Genomic DNA, 16,246 nt, shown 5'->3' on the forward strand with positions numbered 1-16,246 from the left:
GTAGTCAGAAGGAAGGCACAAAGGGCCATTGGATCCTTTCTAGATCCTAAACTGTCTTGCATTCCATTCCAGAGAGAAGGGGGGCTGTGTGCCCTCCCGCAGGCCAGCCCTTGTCCGTTCCCCTAGCCCACTCTGCAGGCCGGCTTGCTTTCACCTCGGCCAGGCTCGGGGTTGGCGAGGCGTCCAGGCGCTCAGGTGGGGAGGGCACCTGCACGGGATGGGTGGGCCCCAGGCCTGGATTGAGTGGTCCCGAGAGTGAGAGTTAGAGGGATTGTACCCCAAAACAAGGTTCCCAGCTGGGGAGCTTGATGACCTGTGTGCCCTTGCTGGGCCCCTCTGTTCTTTGGGCCTGACTTGCCTGCAGTGGGTCACCAGGCACCGGCCTCCGAAGCAGGCAGAGAGCAGCTCATCATGACGTAGAATTTTAGAACCAGGAGGGGCCTTAGACATTCTTGTCTGCCTTGCCCAGGTTTCTTAAGTCTGGTTTTGGCTCAAACTCGAGTCCTTTCTTTGTTCCCATTCAGGGACGGATGGGGGGATGATGTTGGAAGACAGTCCCTAGTCTCCCAAAGCACTTGGCTGCCCCTTCCCATCCCTGCGTCGCCCAGTCCGGTCCTCTTAAGGCTGGAGCTCTTCGCTCTGCTCAGGCGTGTTACTGACAGGGTAAGTCCTGGCGCTCAGACGGGCCTGGTCCAGAAGCTCTCTGCCAGCGCCCCCGGCAGGCTCCAGCCAAGGTACCGTGTGCTCCTTGTCTGCCTCTCGCCCTTGGCTCTGCCCTCGGGTTTGCCCTCAGCCTTAAGTCCCAAGGAATTTCTCCTCTGTGCGTTCTGAGTTGACTGACCCGCTCAAGCAGAGGTTAGGTCAGAATAGAGCGGAGCAGAGGCTTATCAGGAGGCGGATGGAGGAGCTCAGGTTGGCGTGTGTGAGTGGTCACAGAGCTTTTGATCATATTCTCAGGCAGTGGCGCCCTGTCTAATGCCTCCTCGTGCTGCACAGGCCAGAAGCTCTTCCCCACTGCCCAAGAGAGCCCCCACACAAACTGGGGATCCCCTGGGGAATGAGAGAAGGAGAAGAGAAGTAGGATTTTTGCTTCATTCTTAGGCTCAGGCTTTAGCTTCATTTTTTTTCTGGAGCATTTTTATTTACTTGTCAAATGGAAGAACGAAAAAGGTTGGAAGTCTGGGTCAGTTTTATTTCCAGTGCCGGCTCCCGTTTCCCTCAGCTGCTCCCCCTGCGCGTGCAGGCCAGGAGGAGGCTGGTCCGGAGAGAAGTGCAGATAAAGGAGGCTTTTTGCCAGGGGTTGTTTTCCTGGCCTACAGGGCAGCTGCAGGGCGGGATGCGATGGGGTGGGGTGGGGGCGGTGAGGAGCGGCTGGGACCACACCCTCTTCCTTTTGGGGCCTTTCCTATCTATCCCTCAGCTGACTCAAAGCCCGAAAATGCTTTGGCAGCTCGACCTGGGACCAGCTCGACCAGTGGCCTTGGGAGCTGCCTGCCTTGCCCTGTCCCACCCCGCCCGACCCTGCCCTGCCGCTCGGAAGGTGATGGGTCAGACAGCAGGGGGCTTGGGTGCCTCCAGAGCAAAGGAGGCTGCCTGAGCCAGAAGCCGGCCCATCTGTGGGAGAACATCTCCCCTGCTTGTGACGGTACCCAGAGGTGGCTGATGCGCACACCAGGGCTGTGGGAAGCTCTCTTCCTGCATTGTGCCACGCTTGAGCGGGCTTTCGGGTGGACAGCAGGGTGCTGAGCCCCGGGGCGCGCAGGGTTCTCAAGCCTCCCCGAGCCTCCCCTACCTCCTCGCTCGCGTGGGCTGCCTCTTCGCAGCCTGTGCCTCCCTCCAGTTCGCCGCAGCACCAAGTGAATGTAATCGTCCCTGGACTGTCTTCTGGGCGTTCAGCGGCAGCTGTTGTTTTCTTCATTTTTAAAAAATTTGCCATTTCGTGAAAGCCTCTGAGAGGCCCCCCACCCCCGGCCCCTGCCCCCCATCTTTGGGCAAGTCGGAGCTGTGGAATCCGGAGTGGATGAGGTCATCTGGACCTCACTGCCTTTTCGCCAAGGCAGCAGTGAGCTTGACCAGTCACCCGCCCACCCCTGGGGCTGTGTCTAGGGTGTGGCCACCCCTGCCTCTGCTTAGGGAATGAGAGAGAGGCCTGGTCTTACACCCCGTCTGTGTCCAGTGTCTCCTCCATCCCCGGGGCCCTGGGCCCACGCTCACGACGGTCGGGCCTGTCTTCCCTGCTCTGCCCCAGCTCTGGTTGAGGATATGTTTGGCTCAAGGTGAGTGGTGGTTTTAAGCCTGTTCCCAACCCGCCTGAGCCTGTGCTTTCCTTTCCCGACCAGGTGAACTGTCTCGAGCCCCACCCTCACCTGCCGGTGCTGGCAACCAGTGGCCTTGACCACGATGTCAAGATCTGGGCACCCACAGCTGAAACTTCCACGGAGCTGACAGGGCTGAAGGACGTGAGTAGCTGACCGTGGGCGTGTGCGTTCCGCGCGTTCCTCGCTGCGTCCTGAGGAGTGTGGGGAGGGGTAGCCACCGGCTGCCCGCCCTTCAGAGGCCCCAGCCGCACACCGCCCCTGCCTGGCCTCAGTGGGCGCTCGGAGAGTGGCCCCAGCGTGGGGTTCCGGGGCAGCTGCAGAGTGCCTGTCGTGCCGGTGGGCCGGGGGCCGGGCGTCCGGAGGAAGAATCGTTCTAGTTCAGGGCTTCCCAGCCTCCCGAGTGGGTGAGCCCGGTCCCTCCTTTCCCGATGTGGTCTCACTCCCCTGCAGCAGCACAGTTTGTCGGGGAGGTTTTCACGGGGATGGAGGCCCAGCCGGGGTGGCCCAGGGCCCCTCGTCCATGGCCGCCCCGCCCCCGCCCCCTGTTGGGTTCCAGGTGATAAAGAAGAACAAGCGGGAGCGTGATGAAGACAGCTTGCACCACACCGACCTGTTTGACAGCCACATGCTCTGGTTCCTCATGCACCACCTGAGACAGAGACGCCACCACCGGGTAAGCGGCCATGGGAGGCGAGATCCAAGGGCAGTGACTCTCTCCAGGGTAAAACAGTTCAGGGCACACTTACTCGCTACTTTAAAAAGAGATCGGTGGTTGGGTTGGGTGTCCGATCCGTGGTCGTCCAGCCCCACCAGAGCCCTGCTGTGGCCTTGGTAGAACCGCCAGGCAGCACGGGTGGTGTCTGCTTTCTGTTCACCGTCGCCACACACAGAGTGCTGTCCTCGTGAGGCGGGAGCGTGCCAGAGGAGTTGAGAAGAAATAAGTGTCAGGTGACCATCTTTTCATCCTTATGCCTGAGAGGCCTGCGGCAGGGGTTAGCAGACTCTGGCAGTTGGCATGCTGCCTGTTTTTTGCAATAAAGTTTTATTGGAACACAACCATCCCATTCATTCCTGTTGTCTGCTGCCGCTTCCCTGCTGCAACAGCCGCGCCGCGCAGTCGCAGCCGCAGTCGCAGCAGGGTTGTGGCCCGTGACTCTCATAGTTCTTATCTGCCCTTGAAGAAACATTCTGCTGACCCCTGGCCTGCAGCGCCTGGAAGAGAGTTAAGACCGAACAGGCTTGTCCTCCTTCCGGGGCAGTTACTAACAGAGCCTTTCCGTTTCTACAGCGCTGGCGAGAGCCCGGGGTTGGGGCCCCAGACGCCGACTCCGAGGAGTCTCCCAGCTCCTCGGACACATCGGACGAGGACGAGGGCCCCGACCGTGTGCAGTGCATGCCGTCCTGAGGCCTCGTCGCCAGGAGGGGCGGGCTGGGGATGCTGGCCCGATCCTGCCTGGACAGCCCTTTCCTGTGCCAGGCCCTTCCAGTCAGCAGACACGCACTTTGGACTTTTTGCTTTAGATAAAAAAAAGAAAGACATCCCAGGAGAAAGACCAGAGGGGGAGCGAACCCGCGGAGTAGCTTAGAGCGGGAGCCACACCCCGGGATGGGCTCCGTGGAGAGGTGCACAGGGCTCAGCAGAAATGGCCTCTCCCCAAAGCCTTGTTTTTTGGGAGGGGGGAGCCTATTTTGTTAACTGGTTTGGGGTAGGGAATGGGATTTCCTTTTCTTTAATCTCCCTTGTTTCTTGGGTGGGGGGTGGGGCTAACTGGCTGTTCAGTACCCATGGGCCGGAGTGGGGGTGGTGGGAGTGCCACTCTCTCTCTGGTTTAGGTTTTTGGCCTTTTTCTTCTTTATTTTTTAAAAGTCTGTGACAGTTGCATTTTTTTCCCCCCGACCAACCCCAACCCAGGATCTTGTTTTTTCTGGGGAGTCCTTAGAGCCCCTCACCGCCCCCCACTCTTCACTTTCCTTCCCACCGTTCCCCTCTGTACTTCCCACAGTGTTTCACACTTGATGATGTGTCGTTCACGCTCTTAATCCCGTCCCCCCTAACTAGGTCCGGTGCGGGGGGCCGGGGGGGCGGGAGGAGGGGTGGAGGTGGAGGAAGGATAGAAGGACGCGTTACCTCTTCTGTTACTTTTAAAACAAAGTTGTTTGGTGGCAGCAATCTCTTTGCCCTGTCACTGTTAGAGGCCTAATTTTATATCTATAAATATATTAAAAAGCAAGTCAAACTTGGATGTATCACGTTAAAATTATTGTCAGTTTAAATACCTACATATTCTGACCGCAATAAAGGGACTGAAAAGAGCGCGGGAGTAACGATGGCGCGGTCGCACTGGGGTCAGCCCGCCCTGTGTGTGCGGCCAGCGGAGATCGGGCGAACCCCTGCGGTTCTTGGAGGCTCCAGAATGGAAGGAGTCTCAGTGTGGCCCTCCCTTGCCTCCTGCCACGGTTTTGGGGTTGGGAAAACAGTGAATTCCTTTCAGTTCTTTGCCTCAGCTCGCCTACCTCTCCTCCTGTCCTGTGGGGTCCCCAGGATGGCTCTCCCGACCAGAGGCTGGCTCGTCTTTAAAACTTGACTGAACTTGGGCTTCGGAAAGGGTGCTGCCGCTGCGGACTGTCCTACCGTATGTGACAGAGGACATGTTCACGCTAGTGTCAGCGGCTTCGCTCTTCAAGCCGCCCACCTCCCCCTAGCAGCTCCCTTCCTAGGGGAAGAACGTGGTCGCCAGAGCCTTCCTGGGCTGGCCTTGACAGCGTGTCCACCTCTTGAGACCTTGCGGTCGAGGGACACGGTGAGGGTGCAGGCGGCTGGGGCTTGGACACGTGTCTCGTCGCCGGTCGCGGCTGTGAAAGTCGCAGTTGCGCTCCGGCCTGTCGCTTGTGCTGCTGTCTCCTTGCGCCCATCCCGGAGCTCTGCACCCCGGGGCGGTGCGCTTCTCTAGAACCGGCCGGGAAGGAAGGGAACAGCGGAAGGATGGACTTCCCAGACACTCCTTCCTCCTGGCCCTTTTCTTAGCAACTGTCAGACCAGCTGTGAGTGCTGCACTTCCGCCCTGAGGTAGGCGGCGTGTGGCCACAGTGGTCTGCGTTCCCACGGCTGCTGGGGTGCTGGAGTGGCCTGAAAACCATGCACTCTGGAATTTGTTGTGTATTTTCTCTCAGTAAAGCTTTTTTTTCTTTCTGACCACTGTTGTTGTGTGTGTGATGCGTGGCCCATTCGTTCACGGTGGGCGGGTTCTGCTCCGGCCAGTGTAGGTGCCTGGCCCTGCCCATACTGCGGCTGGAGGCGGCTTGGTCTGTGACAGCCACGTTTCCGGGCTTGGGCTCCAGCTGGAGCCGCTGTCCGGGGACCAGGCCCCAGAGCTCAGGGCTACTTAGGGGCGGGGAGCGGGACGGTGGCACTCGGTGTTTTCCCGTTTTCCCGGCCGCCGTTCGAGGCCGCAGGGAGGGACGTGGGGTATTATTTCCCCCCCTTCCCAGCCAAAGGCTCCTTCACAGAAACTCTAGAATTCAGTCAGATGCAGTACAGTCAATCACCTTTATTCCAGGGTTAGAAGGCCGTGCACACTGCAGACAGAGGAGCACAGGATAGGGACGACCTCACAGCCATACGGGGGTGGGAGGGCAGGTTAGTCTTTTTAGATGATTTCTGCCTTACAGAGGTATTCCTAGACTCTGCTCAAGACGACCCTGTCTCCTTCTCCCGTCTCGCCCGCTCTGCTCTTCAGAGAAGGCTCCCTCCCTTCTCTCTCTCTCTCGCGCTCTCTCTCTCACACACACTCACATCACAGAATCCTGACCGGAAGGACGATTCATGCTCAGTCCCCCTCCTCCCAATTCTACAAGTATCTCTCTGGCCTGGAGGGAGACGCAGACAGGGCTGGGCAGGCATGGGGGTCCTTTAAGGCAGAGCTGTGGAGTGCTCCAGGTGTGCGTGTTAAGGCAGGTGCCGCAGCAGTGGCCAGAGGGGACGGTGGGGCCGGGCCAGGCCGGGAGCGGAAGCCGCTCTCCGGCCAGCCTGGCTTCCTCCCTCTTCCAGCAGCCAGTCTTCCTGTCCCACGTCAGTTTTGCTCCCACATCTTAACAAGCTCTGAACTTCAACTTTCTCTAAAGAGTCTCTTGAGATGGCGTGTGAATTTAAGTTAAAAAAAAAAAAAAAAGGTTTTTTCATTTTGCCTGTGTAGCAACGCGACGGGCCCTCCCTTGGCTGTGGTGTTCCGCTCCCAGCCCCGCCCTGGCCTAGACAGTAAGTTAATGCTGGACACCACGAGCAAGGGCAGACATGGCAGTGCGGGTTTAATATACATATATGTAGATATATATGTACACACAGTTAGCACGGTCAGGGTGGGGAGAGCGTCTTGGCACAGGAAGGGGGCTGGGGTCTAGCGATTTGGCTAGGAGGCATTCACGAGCCCAACACGCCAGGATATCGAGGGAGACGGGCTAGCAAGTCCCCTCCTGGACTGAACTGGGGGGTTCAGTCCAAAGGGAAAGGCTATAATTAGCTTCTTCCTGTCTTTCCTGCTGGGGGTGTTCCAGACCCCAAAGAAGGAAGGTCACCTGTGGTGACCACGCGGGGACCCTGTGGGTGGGGCAGGGTGGGAGTGAAGACCTAAGGAGCTCATTCCTCAACCTCCCCAGGTCTGGAGTCCGTGTGTGCAACAGTCTGAGTAGGAATAAAGGAGCGGCGAAGAGGGCCCCTCTCGCCCACACCCCCGGCGCCTGGTGCGGTGGGGCCTGCTCCCAGCGTGGGCTCTTGGGGGTGCGGGGGAGTAACTAGCGCTGGCTGCTCCGTGGAGTCCGTACTTCGGGGACACGGAAGGGTCCTGTGGTCCTCTCACTAGATCCCTCGCTCGATCCCTGGCTCATACCCATCCTAGGCCCACAGGAGGGGAGGAGAAAGGGACCTGCTGGGGCCCAGGCCCCCCAACCTAAGGAACATCTAGGAAAGATCCCTCCGCCGGTCCAGCACAGGGTACAGACGCGGAACTCTGGCTTTTCTCTGCCCCTTCCAGGTGGCGGCTGGGTGACCGCCTTCCCTCCCACTGCTTGTCACTAGACGCACCCACCTCGCCCCACGCTTCACCGCCAGCTCGGCTCCACGGCGTAGGAAAATACAGGTCCTTTCTGCTCCCACACTTCAGCCATAGAGGAAAGGGCAGTAGGAGGAATGTGCCCATTTCTATTTGCATAGAAAGAGCCCCCACGTCCCCCTGAAGTGGGGAAACGAAGCCCCCCCCAGCCCGACCCCCACCCCCTCACGAGGAGGAGGAACTAGATGAGCTAGACATAGAGACAGACAGAGCGTGCGCACACGCACACACACGCGCACAGTAAGGGGGTTAGGACCAGGTTAGTAAGTGGGTAGACTGGGGGGTGGCCCTTGCCCCTCCCCTGGAGGCTGGGGGAAGGGAGTGGTCCGCTGAAGGTCCGACCTTCCTCCTCTCCTCCCCTCGCTCAGGCTTTCTTCGGTGGCGGAGCCAGTTTGATGATCTCCTCCTCGGAGGGCTGCCGGATAATGTCTGGGAGGCAAGAAGGGATGTGTCCGGGCACAGAAGGCGTGGGAGACGGCAGGCCAGCCCCCGACGTCCGCTCCCATCTGCCCCAAATCCAGCGCCCCAAGGGTCACCCAGGGGAGCGGGCAGAGGTGCGTGTTCAAGGCGCGGCGCCTACCTTTGTACTTCTTGGCACTGGGGATACGGGTCAGCTTGGTGTCCAGCTCCTCCTCCTCCGAGATCTTCAGAACACGGGTTCTGTAGTCCACCACCATGGTGAGCAGGTCGGGGCGGCGGGAGATCTCAAAGATGTGCTCGATGTAGGAGAGGTTGTCTGGAAGGAGGCGGGAGACAGGGTCAGCCAGGCTGAAGAGGCCGGCGTCCCCTGCCTGACCGCACCGGGCTTCTGGAACCACGGCGGAGGTGCTCACATTGCTTATTGGAGGGGGCAGCGCGAGAAGAGGACAAGCTACTGAGCAGGACCAGAGAGCCAAGGCCCCAACGATACCGGGGACTGTGCAGGACAGCAGGGGGTTGGCCAGTGAGATTTCAGAGGGAATCAGGCTAAAGAGGTCCCACGTTGTGGGGAGGGAGAAGAGAAAAATGAGTCGGCCTACCTCATACCCTCCGCCCAGCCGGTCGCCCACCGGGCCCCCTCCCGCTCTTCCTCCAAGTCGGGAGTCAGAGAAATTTCCTGCTAGCACATGTGGGACCTGGGGGGGGTCTCTCGACAAGGCCCCCCTGTGGCCAGAAGGACACTGTCCGTGGCTGGGCCGCTTCTAGGAGACTGGGGACGCCCTCAGTCCCTTCCACCCCCCCAACCCATCCCCCCCCCCGACTGCTGCAGGTGCCTCCTCCCGGGGCCAGGTCCACCCCAGCCCCCCTGCCTGCTGGGCCCCCCAGCCCACCCCCGAGGCCTCAGCTGGCTCACCCCACCTACTCGAGGCCCTCCACGGCAGAGCCTTAACCACCCTTTCCAGCCACTTCAGAGCTCACTCAGGCCCCAGCCAAGCTAAGCAGGACCCCTTGATCTTCCAGACGCACCAAACACTCCGGCCTCTGGGACTCGGGTCCTTTGCCAGGAGGCCCTCCTCTGGACCCTGCCTTTGAAACCACTCGCCTTTGTACGCAGCTCCCCGCCCCCGGCCCTTCCCAAGGGCTCTGCCAGTGCCTCTGAAAACGTTAGAGCTCGCGGTTTTAACTTTTACCACTTGTAACTTGTATTTTACTGTTCTGTGACCTGATGATCTGTACCACGTGACTCCTCACAACACAGTAGTATCTGAGCGCCGCGCGGCTTCCCGACGCGCCCTGCGAGGGCCGCGCGGCCCGCTGTCCCCGAGCCGCGGCGCTCAGCCTCCCCCGGCCTGGCCGCTTCTCGTCGCCCAAGGGACGGAGCCCGAGAGGCTGGGGCCCCCCCGGCCCACCCACCTTTGTCCAGCTTGTTGTGGCTCTCCAGGAAGCTGAACCAGGCGCTGCCTGTGGTGATCTCCTCGCTCTTCTCGCTGGGGATGTCCTCCTTGCAAGCCGACTTGAGCTGCTCCAGGTCTTCGAGGGTGATGTTGTCGGTCAGGTCCTGCAGGAGCGTCCCGTACTCGGCCATGACTGCGGTGGGGACGAACAAAGGGAGAGGCCGCTGAGCTGGAGGTGCCAGGAGGGCTTACGCGCTGGTCCCTCCCACTAGCATCCCCGCTCTGTGGGGCGGCCGGGGAGGGGAGGCGGGTGGAGGCCGCCCCACACAAGGAGGCTGGGGAGGGCTGGGCCGGACGGGGACAAGGCCTCAGGGTGGTGGCAGTGGACAGGAAGAAACAGAAGCCAGGGTCCAGGCTACAGCCTAGAGTGACCAGTCACACCTCCTTACCCCATCTTTTTTCCTCATTACCCCCCCAACAGTAACCCTGGCAACAGCTCCCCTGACTGAGGAGGCGGTTACCATAGCAACCTGCTCCAGACTTTCTCACCCGCTGCCTCCAAGGCCCCCCCAGAATCGCCCCACCCACCTGCAACCCCTCCCCCTGTCAAAAAAAAAAAAAAAAAAAAAAGAAAAAGCAAGAGAAAACACTCCAAAACAGCCGTCAGGGAGAGACGGGCTGGCTGTGGCAGGGAGAAGCTCAGAAGCGGCAGGAGGGGGTGGATGGCTGAGCTCATGTGTTCTCGCTTCCATTCTGCCCCAGCAGCAAAGTGGACCCTCACTCGCAGCCCCCCACCACCTCGCTAATGACTCATTCTGGACAGCTGCCTGGGTGCTGGGTCTAATGGTCCCCGGCCCCTCCGCGGCCCCCTGCATTCAGTCCTTGGGGCTCGGGTGGGCGGGGAGCGGCAGGCAATGAGCTCCCCCCGCCAACCTTCGGGCAGCCCGGTTTCTCCCTTGACCGCAGCCGGGCCTCCACGCAGCCCCTCGCCCAGCCTTTGTGCTGTGCCCACAGCCCCCGCGCCCGAGAATACCAAGCGGCCGGCTCTGGCCCCCTGCCCAGTTCCCAGGCTGGCTGGGTGGCAGGGGAAGGGGCTTCGCGGCAGCGCTGGGCGAGAGGCAGGAAAGGGGCTGCTGCTCCTGCTGCGTCACTGGGGGGGGGGGGCTCCCACAGGGGGCCGGGCACGGCCGGGTCTCAGGGCCTTGAGCCCACATGCCTGTCGCGTGGAGATCTCCACGTGGCAAGGGAGAGAACACGCGAGGCCCTCCTGGCACTCACTAGGCAGAAAGTGTGTTTAAGACAGGAAGAAGGAAGGCCAACCTTAGAATGAACCTTCTGGATGGGATAAAATGTGAACTTCACCCACAACAAGGAAATATTTCTTTTATAATCAGAAAAGTAAAACATTTTACAAAGTAAGTTATAGCATAAACACTGTGGCTAGACCAAGGGCTGGGGCTAGGAGCCAGATGACCTTGTACTGGACTGAGACTGCCCCCAAACCTCCCCAGCAGCGGGCTGGGCATGCAGCAGAGCGCAGGCGGCATCTGGCCTGGGTGCAGAGAAACTGAGGCAGAGAGGCACGGCATCGGGAGAGGCATCGGGAGAGGCGCAGACCCAGAAGTCCCCGTTCCCAGCCCCCTACTTGGGCCAGAACAAACACGCCTGCCTCCCTCCGTGGCAGGCGCCGTGACACGCACACAATGAGGCAGGCAGCAGGGCCAGCCGGACCCCCTCAAGAAGCAGGCACTCCCAGGTGCAAGCAGACAGAAGGGCCCAGCAGTGGCCCTGCCAGGCTCGGCCGGAACAATGCTCTCCGGACTGTCAGCACCAGGAACCGTCTCCGCCTTGAAATCTAGGTCAGAGCAGCCGGCTCCGGAGCCCAGCCCCCCACCCCACTGATAATCCCCGGCCAGGAAAGGGGGAGGTGAAGGGGAAGGGGTCCATGCACGAGGAACTAATGGGGGGTGGGGAGAGCTTAAAAGGAAGAGGGAGCAGGGGGCCCCCAAGAACACTCTGCCCCCGGGCAGAGACCCTGGGAGCAAGCCCTCATCTGGAAAATGGGGCAGCATTAGGGTCAGCCTGTCCTGTTTTCACGTGGAAGAAGAGACTGTAACTAGATCCTGGGGAAGGAAAGTGTGTGTGTGTGTGTGTGTGTGTGTGTGTGTGTGTGTGTGTATCTCCTGGAAGGAGTTAAGGTTTAGGGCTCTGGATGGAAAACACAGACTTCCCGGGGAGGCGGTGGGGAGGGATTAATGTGTGAGTGAACCACCCACATCGGCTGGGGGGCGGTGGGCAGGCGCTTTCGAAGAGCGCGAGGCAGACACAGTGAGACCCCTCGGAGAACGGGGGTGGGGAGGCCGAGTGGTGAGCCAGGCCCGCGCGGCTGCTGCCCCCCCCCCCGCGCGTGGGCACGGGTGCGTGGAGGCGGCAGCGGCGGGCATCTGTGCGGGCGTGTGCACGCTCTGCCATGGGTGCTACTGTGCCAGCACTGGCCGTGCAAATACGTGCTCTGTGTGTGTGTGTGTGTGTGAGAGAGAGAGAGAGACAGAGCGTGTGCAAGGTCTGTCATCACAGGCTCCGGGCCAGAGAAAAGGGGAAGGGTGAGGAGACCCTGCAAACGGGAGGGAGGTGGGGCTGGGAGAGGGAAGGAGGCCGGAGGCCGCAGTGATGGGGGGGGGGGCCGCCGGGACTCGGCGGTTACCACGGCAACCGCAGTTCTGGGGGCCCAGCCCCCCACCGGTCAGGACAATGACACCGCTGCAGGGGAGGGGCGTGGGGAGCGAGTGAGTAAGAAGGGACAGAGCAGGGGAGTGGGGCCCCCTGAGGAAGGGGGGGGAAAGGCAGCCTGGGTGTGGCCGCAGGGGCACAGCCAGTCCCTTGGGGGAGTTTTGGGGGTACCAGGAAGTGGCTCTCTGGCCTCACTGATCTGTCATCGCCCCTGGAGTGGTGTGGCTGTGGCGGAGCTGGGCCCCGACACCCTCCCTGGCCCTGTCCTCCCGGAGATTCAGAATTCCTCGGGGCCTATGTGCCTCTCCTCCCCTCCTGGCCCAGAAAAGTCTTCCTGATTGCTGGAGCAGCGCAAGGCGGCCTGGGGAACACCCGGCAGCCTGGGCGGAGGCCATTCTTGGGACAGGATACCGGGGCAGGAACCGGGACCGGAGCTGAGGCTGCCAGGAAGTCGGTCCCCTTCCCTCCCGGATCCTTCTGTGCTCTGCTCGCGGCTTCCTCACACCTTCCTTCCTGCCTGCCTCCCTCTCCTTCCCAGCTGGCCCCAGGTGGAGCCTGGACAAAGGTGGGACCAGCCGAGGGTGCTGGGGGACAGGGGCAGGAGGTCAGAAGCTCACAGACTGGTCTCTGGGCGTGGGAGCTGGGCGCGGGACAGGCGGGTGGTCTGCCCTCTCCCGGCCCCCAGCACCCACGCCCAGTGGGACAGCCACCTGTGCAGAAGGAGGCCCCAGCGTTAGCTTCAACTTGGAAGAAAGCCTGAGGATTAGGAGCCCTGGCACCCCTCCCTCCCTCCTCTCTGCTTGGGGCTACCTGGGCTACCTGCTGCGGAGGTGCGGAGGGGAGGGCCAGCCCACGCAGGTGCAGGGGTCATGCTGCCTGGTTCAGGGGTGGGGCGGTGATCCGGAAGAGGGGGCGGGGAGAGCACAGGGTGCCCATTTTAAAATCTACCTGCCCCCCCCCCCAGTTCGTCCCTAATTATTCCCTTAACAGCACACTCTGCTGGCTTCTTCCCTTAGCTTCCATTCAGCTTTTTTTGGGGGGGGGGGCAGGGAATGTTTTTATTCTGTAACAAAGGAAGGGGCTCTAAGACTCTGCCAGCCTGAGAGTGAGGGGAGGCAGGTACCTGGGCCTCAAAACGTTCAGCTCAGTCCAAGAAGCAAATGGGTGAGCCTGGGGCACAGAGATGGTGCTAAGCCTTCAGCCCTTAGCGTAAGAGGAGAGACATGGATCCAAGGTGGGGGCGTCAGGAGACCCCCCGCACAGGGTCAGGCCGGCCGGGCCTGTGGGCTTACCACTGGGGGGGAGCTCCCCCCTCCCGTTGGTTTCCTTCCCACCCCTCCCCCTCCAGTCTCTCTTCCTCCTTCCCCCCGGTGGGCTTTATCTCCTGTGGGGGGAACCCTGAATACGAAGGGCTTCTGGGGCCTGTGACTCAGTGTCCCCATCCAAACACTCAGGGCCACTGTCCGACTGGGAAGGAACTGGCTTCCTGGCTGTAAAGGGATCTTCACTTTGGTGGGGAGGGGCCGAGTCGGTGGGTCTGTAGCAAAGGGGAGTCTGTAGGTCTGTAGTGGCCAGAGGGTCTATAGGAAAGGGGAGGGCCGGCAGGAAGGGCGTGCGGCCCTCTTCACGCATGATGGTCCCCGCGCACGGGATGGACACAGGTGTCCGGGACGTGAGGAACTGGGCAACCAGGCCAGCGGCCAGCCTAGGGCATCCCTGGCAATTTCCCCAACGGAGTGTTTAGCCACAAAGGGAAGAGCAATTAAAGCTAATCGCTCTGACAGCCCAGGGGCCAGACTCGTCGAGAAACAAAACCCCCGTATTCAGCATGTTTCCCGGCTCCCCGAGGTCTCACGCCATGCCGCTTTCCCCCGCGCTCTGAGCCCGGGGAGCCCAGCCCCCAGCCCTCTTCCCACTGCTCTGGCCATCTCTGTGTCGCGTCCTCCCCTGCCGTCCCCGACTGCGTCGCTGTCCCTCGCACACATTCCCTCATTCTCTCCCTCCCGACTTGGGCTCCGTCCCCGGCTGACTCACACTCATTCTTTCTCTCCCTCTCCTTTTCTCCCACCCCCCTCCTCCGTCCTTTGGCCACTCCGGGGCGCAGAAACCAGCCAGTCCCAGCCCCCTAGGCTCTAAGTGGACCCAGCGAGAGAGGCCAGCGGCCCCGGATCCTGCCCCCTGTCCCGGAGCGGAGCGAGCAGGACTTCCTGCCCTGTCCCCCCTGTGTTGGCGAGCGGGGCCCCCAGAAGCGCAGGGCTGGGAGCATCTGCCCAGACAATCGGGGGGTCGGGGGCCCAGGGCCCCCACCCAGCTGTCCTGCGGACAGATGTTCCTCCGGGAGGCACATGGAGGCAGGGGAGGAGGGGACGCGTAGTGCGGGGACGGCTGTGATTTGCTGCGGGCGACGCGGTGTGTGTAAGAGTCACATGGGCGTGTGTCACCGTGTGTGCTGGCGTGTCTCTCGTAGGTGTGTGTGTCCCCGTCCGCTCCGACGCGGGGCGTATGGAATTAACGGAGCTTCCACGTCGGCCCCCCGCCCCCCAGCGCCCGGACCCCGGCCCCGGGTCCGCCGATCCCCGCGCCGGCGGGGGAGGGGGGGGCTGGCCGCGCGGGAAGCGGGCTCCCGCCGAGGCCCCGGGCCCGGCCACGCACCCCGGTCCGCGGACGCCCCCCGACCCCGGCTCGCCGCCCCGCCGCCGCCCGGCCCCGAGCCCGCCGCCCCCCGGCCCGCCTCTCACCGCCTCGCGCTGAGCGCTCAGGGCGCGGCTGTCCGGCGTCCCGGGTCCTGGGGCAGCGTCCGGAGCCTCCGCCTCGGCTCCCGCCGCTCCTGCCGCTGCCGCCGCCGCTTCCGCCCGCCGAGCCCGAGCCCGAGCCCCGCGCGCGCCCCGCCCGGCCGGCCGGTGACGTCAGCGCCGGGGGCGGGGCGGGGGGCGGGGGTTCGGGAAGGCTCGCGGGTGGGCTGCCGGGGGCGCCGCCCGAGCCCCGGGACTGCGGGGCGCGGTTGCCGAGGTGGGGGGGGCACGTCCTGCCCCGCGCCCCTCTGCGGGCCGCGGCGGCGGGGACCCCGGGGAGCGCCGAGCGGGCGTTTGGGCCTTTGGAGGGCCCTGGGCCTCGTCCTCCTAGCGGGCCGACTTGTGTTGGGGGAACCGCTTTCCTCCCCTTCGGGGTCGGGGGACCGGGGGCGAGGGCCCCAGGGGCCGCTCCGACTTCGTCCACTTTGGAGGGGCCGGGGTGGAGGCTCGGGTGCGGGCGGGAAGCAAAGCGGGGCCTCCTTGCCTTGACCCAGAGCCCAGATCTCGTCCGCTCTCTCTCCTTGGGGTGATGCCCCCTGTGTTCCTCTCACCTTTCCCGAATATACCGCCCTCCTGCCTTCCCCCCACCATGATGTAATTTTATTTTCTGGGGAGGAAAAGAGCAGCAGTGAGCTCAGCATGCAAATATAGACAGCTCGCAAAGCCACACTTAGCTCCGGCTCCTCGCGCTGCCTCTCTGCCCAGGCCCGCACGGCGGCTCTCACTTCCTCTCCACCCCAGGGACTTTCCTCCCCCAGATTCTCAGCCAGACTCAAAGAGGGAAGGAAGAAGTGGGGAAGCATCTGTCCGCACCCCCTGTCCCGCCCGAGGGTCCTTGCTTCCACTCTGGCAGAGTCTGGCCCTGGAAAGAGGTCTGAGCCCCATCGTACGCCATGGCCAGGACCGCCCTGGCCTCCCGGCCTCCCCTCAGTTCTGGCCCAGTAGACACCCTGTCAGGAAGCCTCAGGTGAGCCCCTCCTTTCTTGGTCTACACTGCGCCCAAAGCCCAAAGACACTCAGGCTCCTGCTGCTTCTCCGTGCTCTTCAGCAACTCTCCCCGTCACCACCCTCTGGGAGCAAGACCACCTCGTCCTCTGCTCACGTCTGCCTCATGTCACTGGCCCCTTGGTGAGACCCAGAGAAACGGAAGGACTTCTGGACAGAGACAGGGTCAAGTCTCCCTGAGGCTGCAGGCGCAGGGGACCCGGGCTTCCGCACTGGCCCCGCCCCTTTCTCATGCTGGGTCTACCTCGGACTCTCAGTGTCCCCACCAGTGACACGGAGGTGCTGACGTCCACCTGGCATGGTTCTCCTGAGACTTGGAAATCCTAAGTGTGTAAGGACTGGCACAAGTGGGCGCTGGAAACCTAGGGTGACTGCTCCATCTGGGGCCTTCTGCTGACCAACGCTGGACGGTCAGCCCCCCGTTAGCCCTGTGTTAGTTGGGTGAACACACGGTTTCTGCTCAACACGCTTCTGCCTCCTCT

General features: G+C 62.2%; 2 protein-coding genes across 7 annotated transcripts in view; one reads left to right on the plus strand and one right to left on the minus strand.

Annotated features, from left to right (window-relative positions):
• DCAF8 (DDB1 and CUL4 associated factor 8) overlaps window positions 1-5,511 on the plus strand; it is a 42,414-nt gene extending 36,903 nt beyond the window's left edge. For all 6 annotated transcript variants that reach the window (XM_013047459.2, XM_045086599.1, XM_045086596.1 and 3 more), the window contains 3 exons: window positions 2,340-2,459; window positions 2,875-2,991; window positions 3,607-5,511. In XM_013047459.2, coding sequence (XP_012902913.1) covers window positions 2,340-2,459; window positions 2,875-2,991; window positions 3,607-3,723 — 354 coding nt within the window. In that variant the 3' untranslated portion in view covers window positions 3,724-5,511. The remainder of the gene's footprint in view (window positions 1-2,339; window positions 2,460-2,874; window positions 2,992-3,606) is intronic.
• Window positions 5,512-6,599: 1,088 nt separating this feature from the next.
• On the minus strand, window positions 6,600-14,858 carry PEA15 (proliferation and apoptosis adaptor protein 15). Its single transcript, XM_045086601.1, has 4 exons — window positions 14,706-14,858; window positions 9,257-9,430; window positions 8,004-8,159; window positions 6,600-7,852 (listed from the first exon to the last, which is right to left on the minus strand). Exons 2-4 carry the CDS (start codon window positions 9,426-9,428, stop codon window positions 7,788-7,790), a joined length of 393 nt encoding a protein of 130 aa, XP_044942536.1. The 5' UTR covers window positions 9,429-9,430; window positions 14,706-14,858; the 3' UTR covers window positions 6,600-7,787.
• Between the last annotated feature and the right edge of the window lie 1,388 nt (window positions 14,859-16,246).

This window comes from Mustela putorius, unplaced genomic scaffold (genome assembly GCF_011764305.1).
Source record: "Mustela putorius furo isolate JIRA1106 unplaced genomic scaffold, ASM1176430v1.1 tig00000997_pilon_pilon_pilon, whole genome shotgun sequence".
Lineage (NCBI taxonomy): Eukaryota > Metazoa > Chordata > Mammalia > Carnivora > Mustelidae > Mustela > Mustela putorius.

Bases quoted from the DNA above. Each gene is read 5' to 3' on its own strand.
- PEA15 (XM_045086601.1), bottom strand. From the start codon at position 9,428: ATGGCCGAGTACGGGACGCTCCTGCAGGACCTGACCGACAACATCACC. The intron at 8,160-9,256 runs GTGGGTGGGCCG...GCCTCCTTCCAG, and splicing joins CCACAACAAGCTGGACAAAG to ACAACCTCTCCTACATCGAG. The intron at 7,853-8,003 runs GTAGGCGCCGCG...CTTGCCTCCCAG, and splicing joins CAGTGCCAAGAAGTACAAAG to ACATTATCCGGCAGCCCTCC.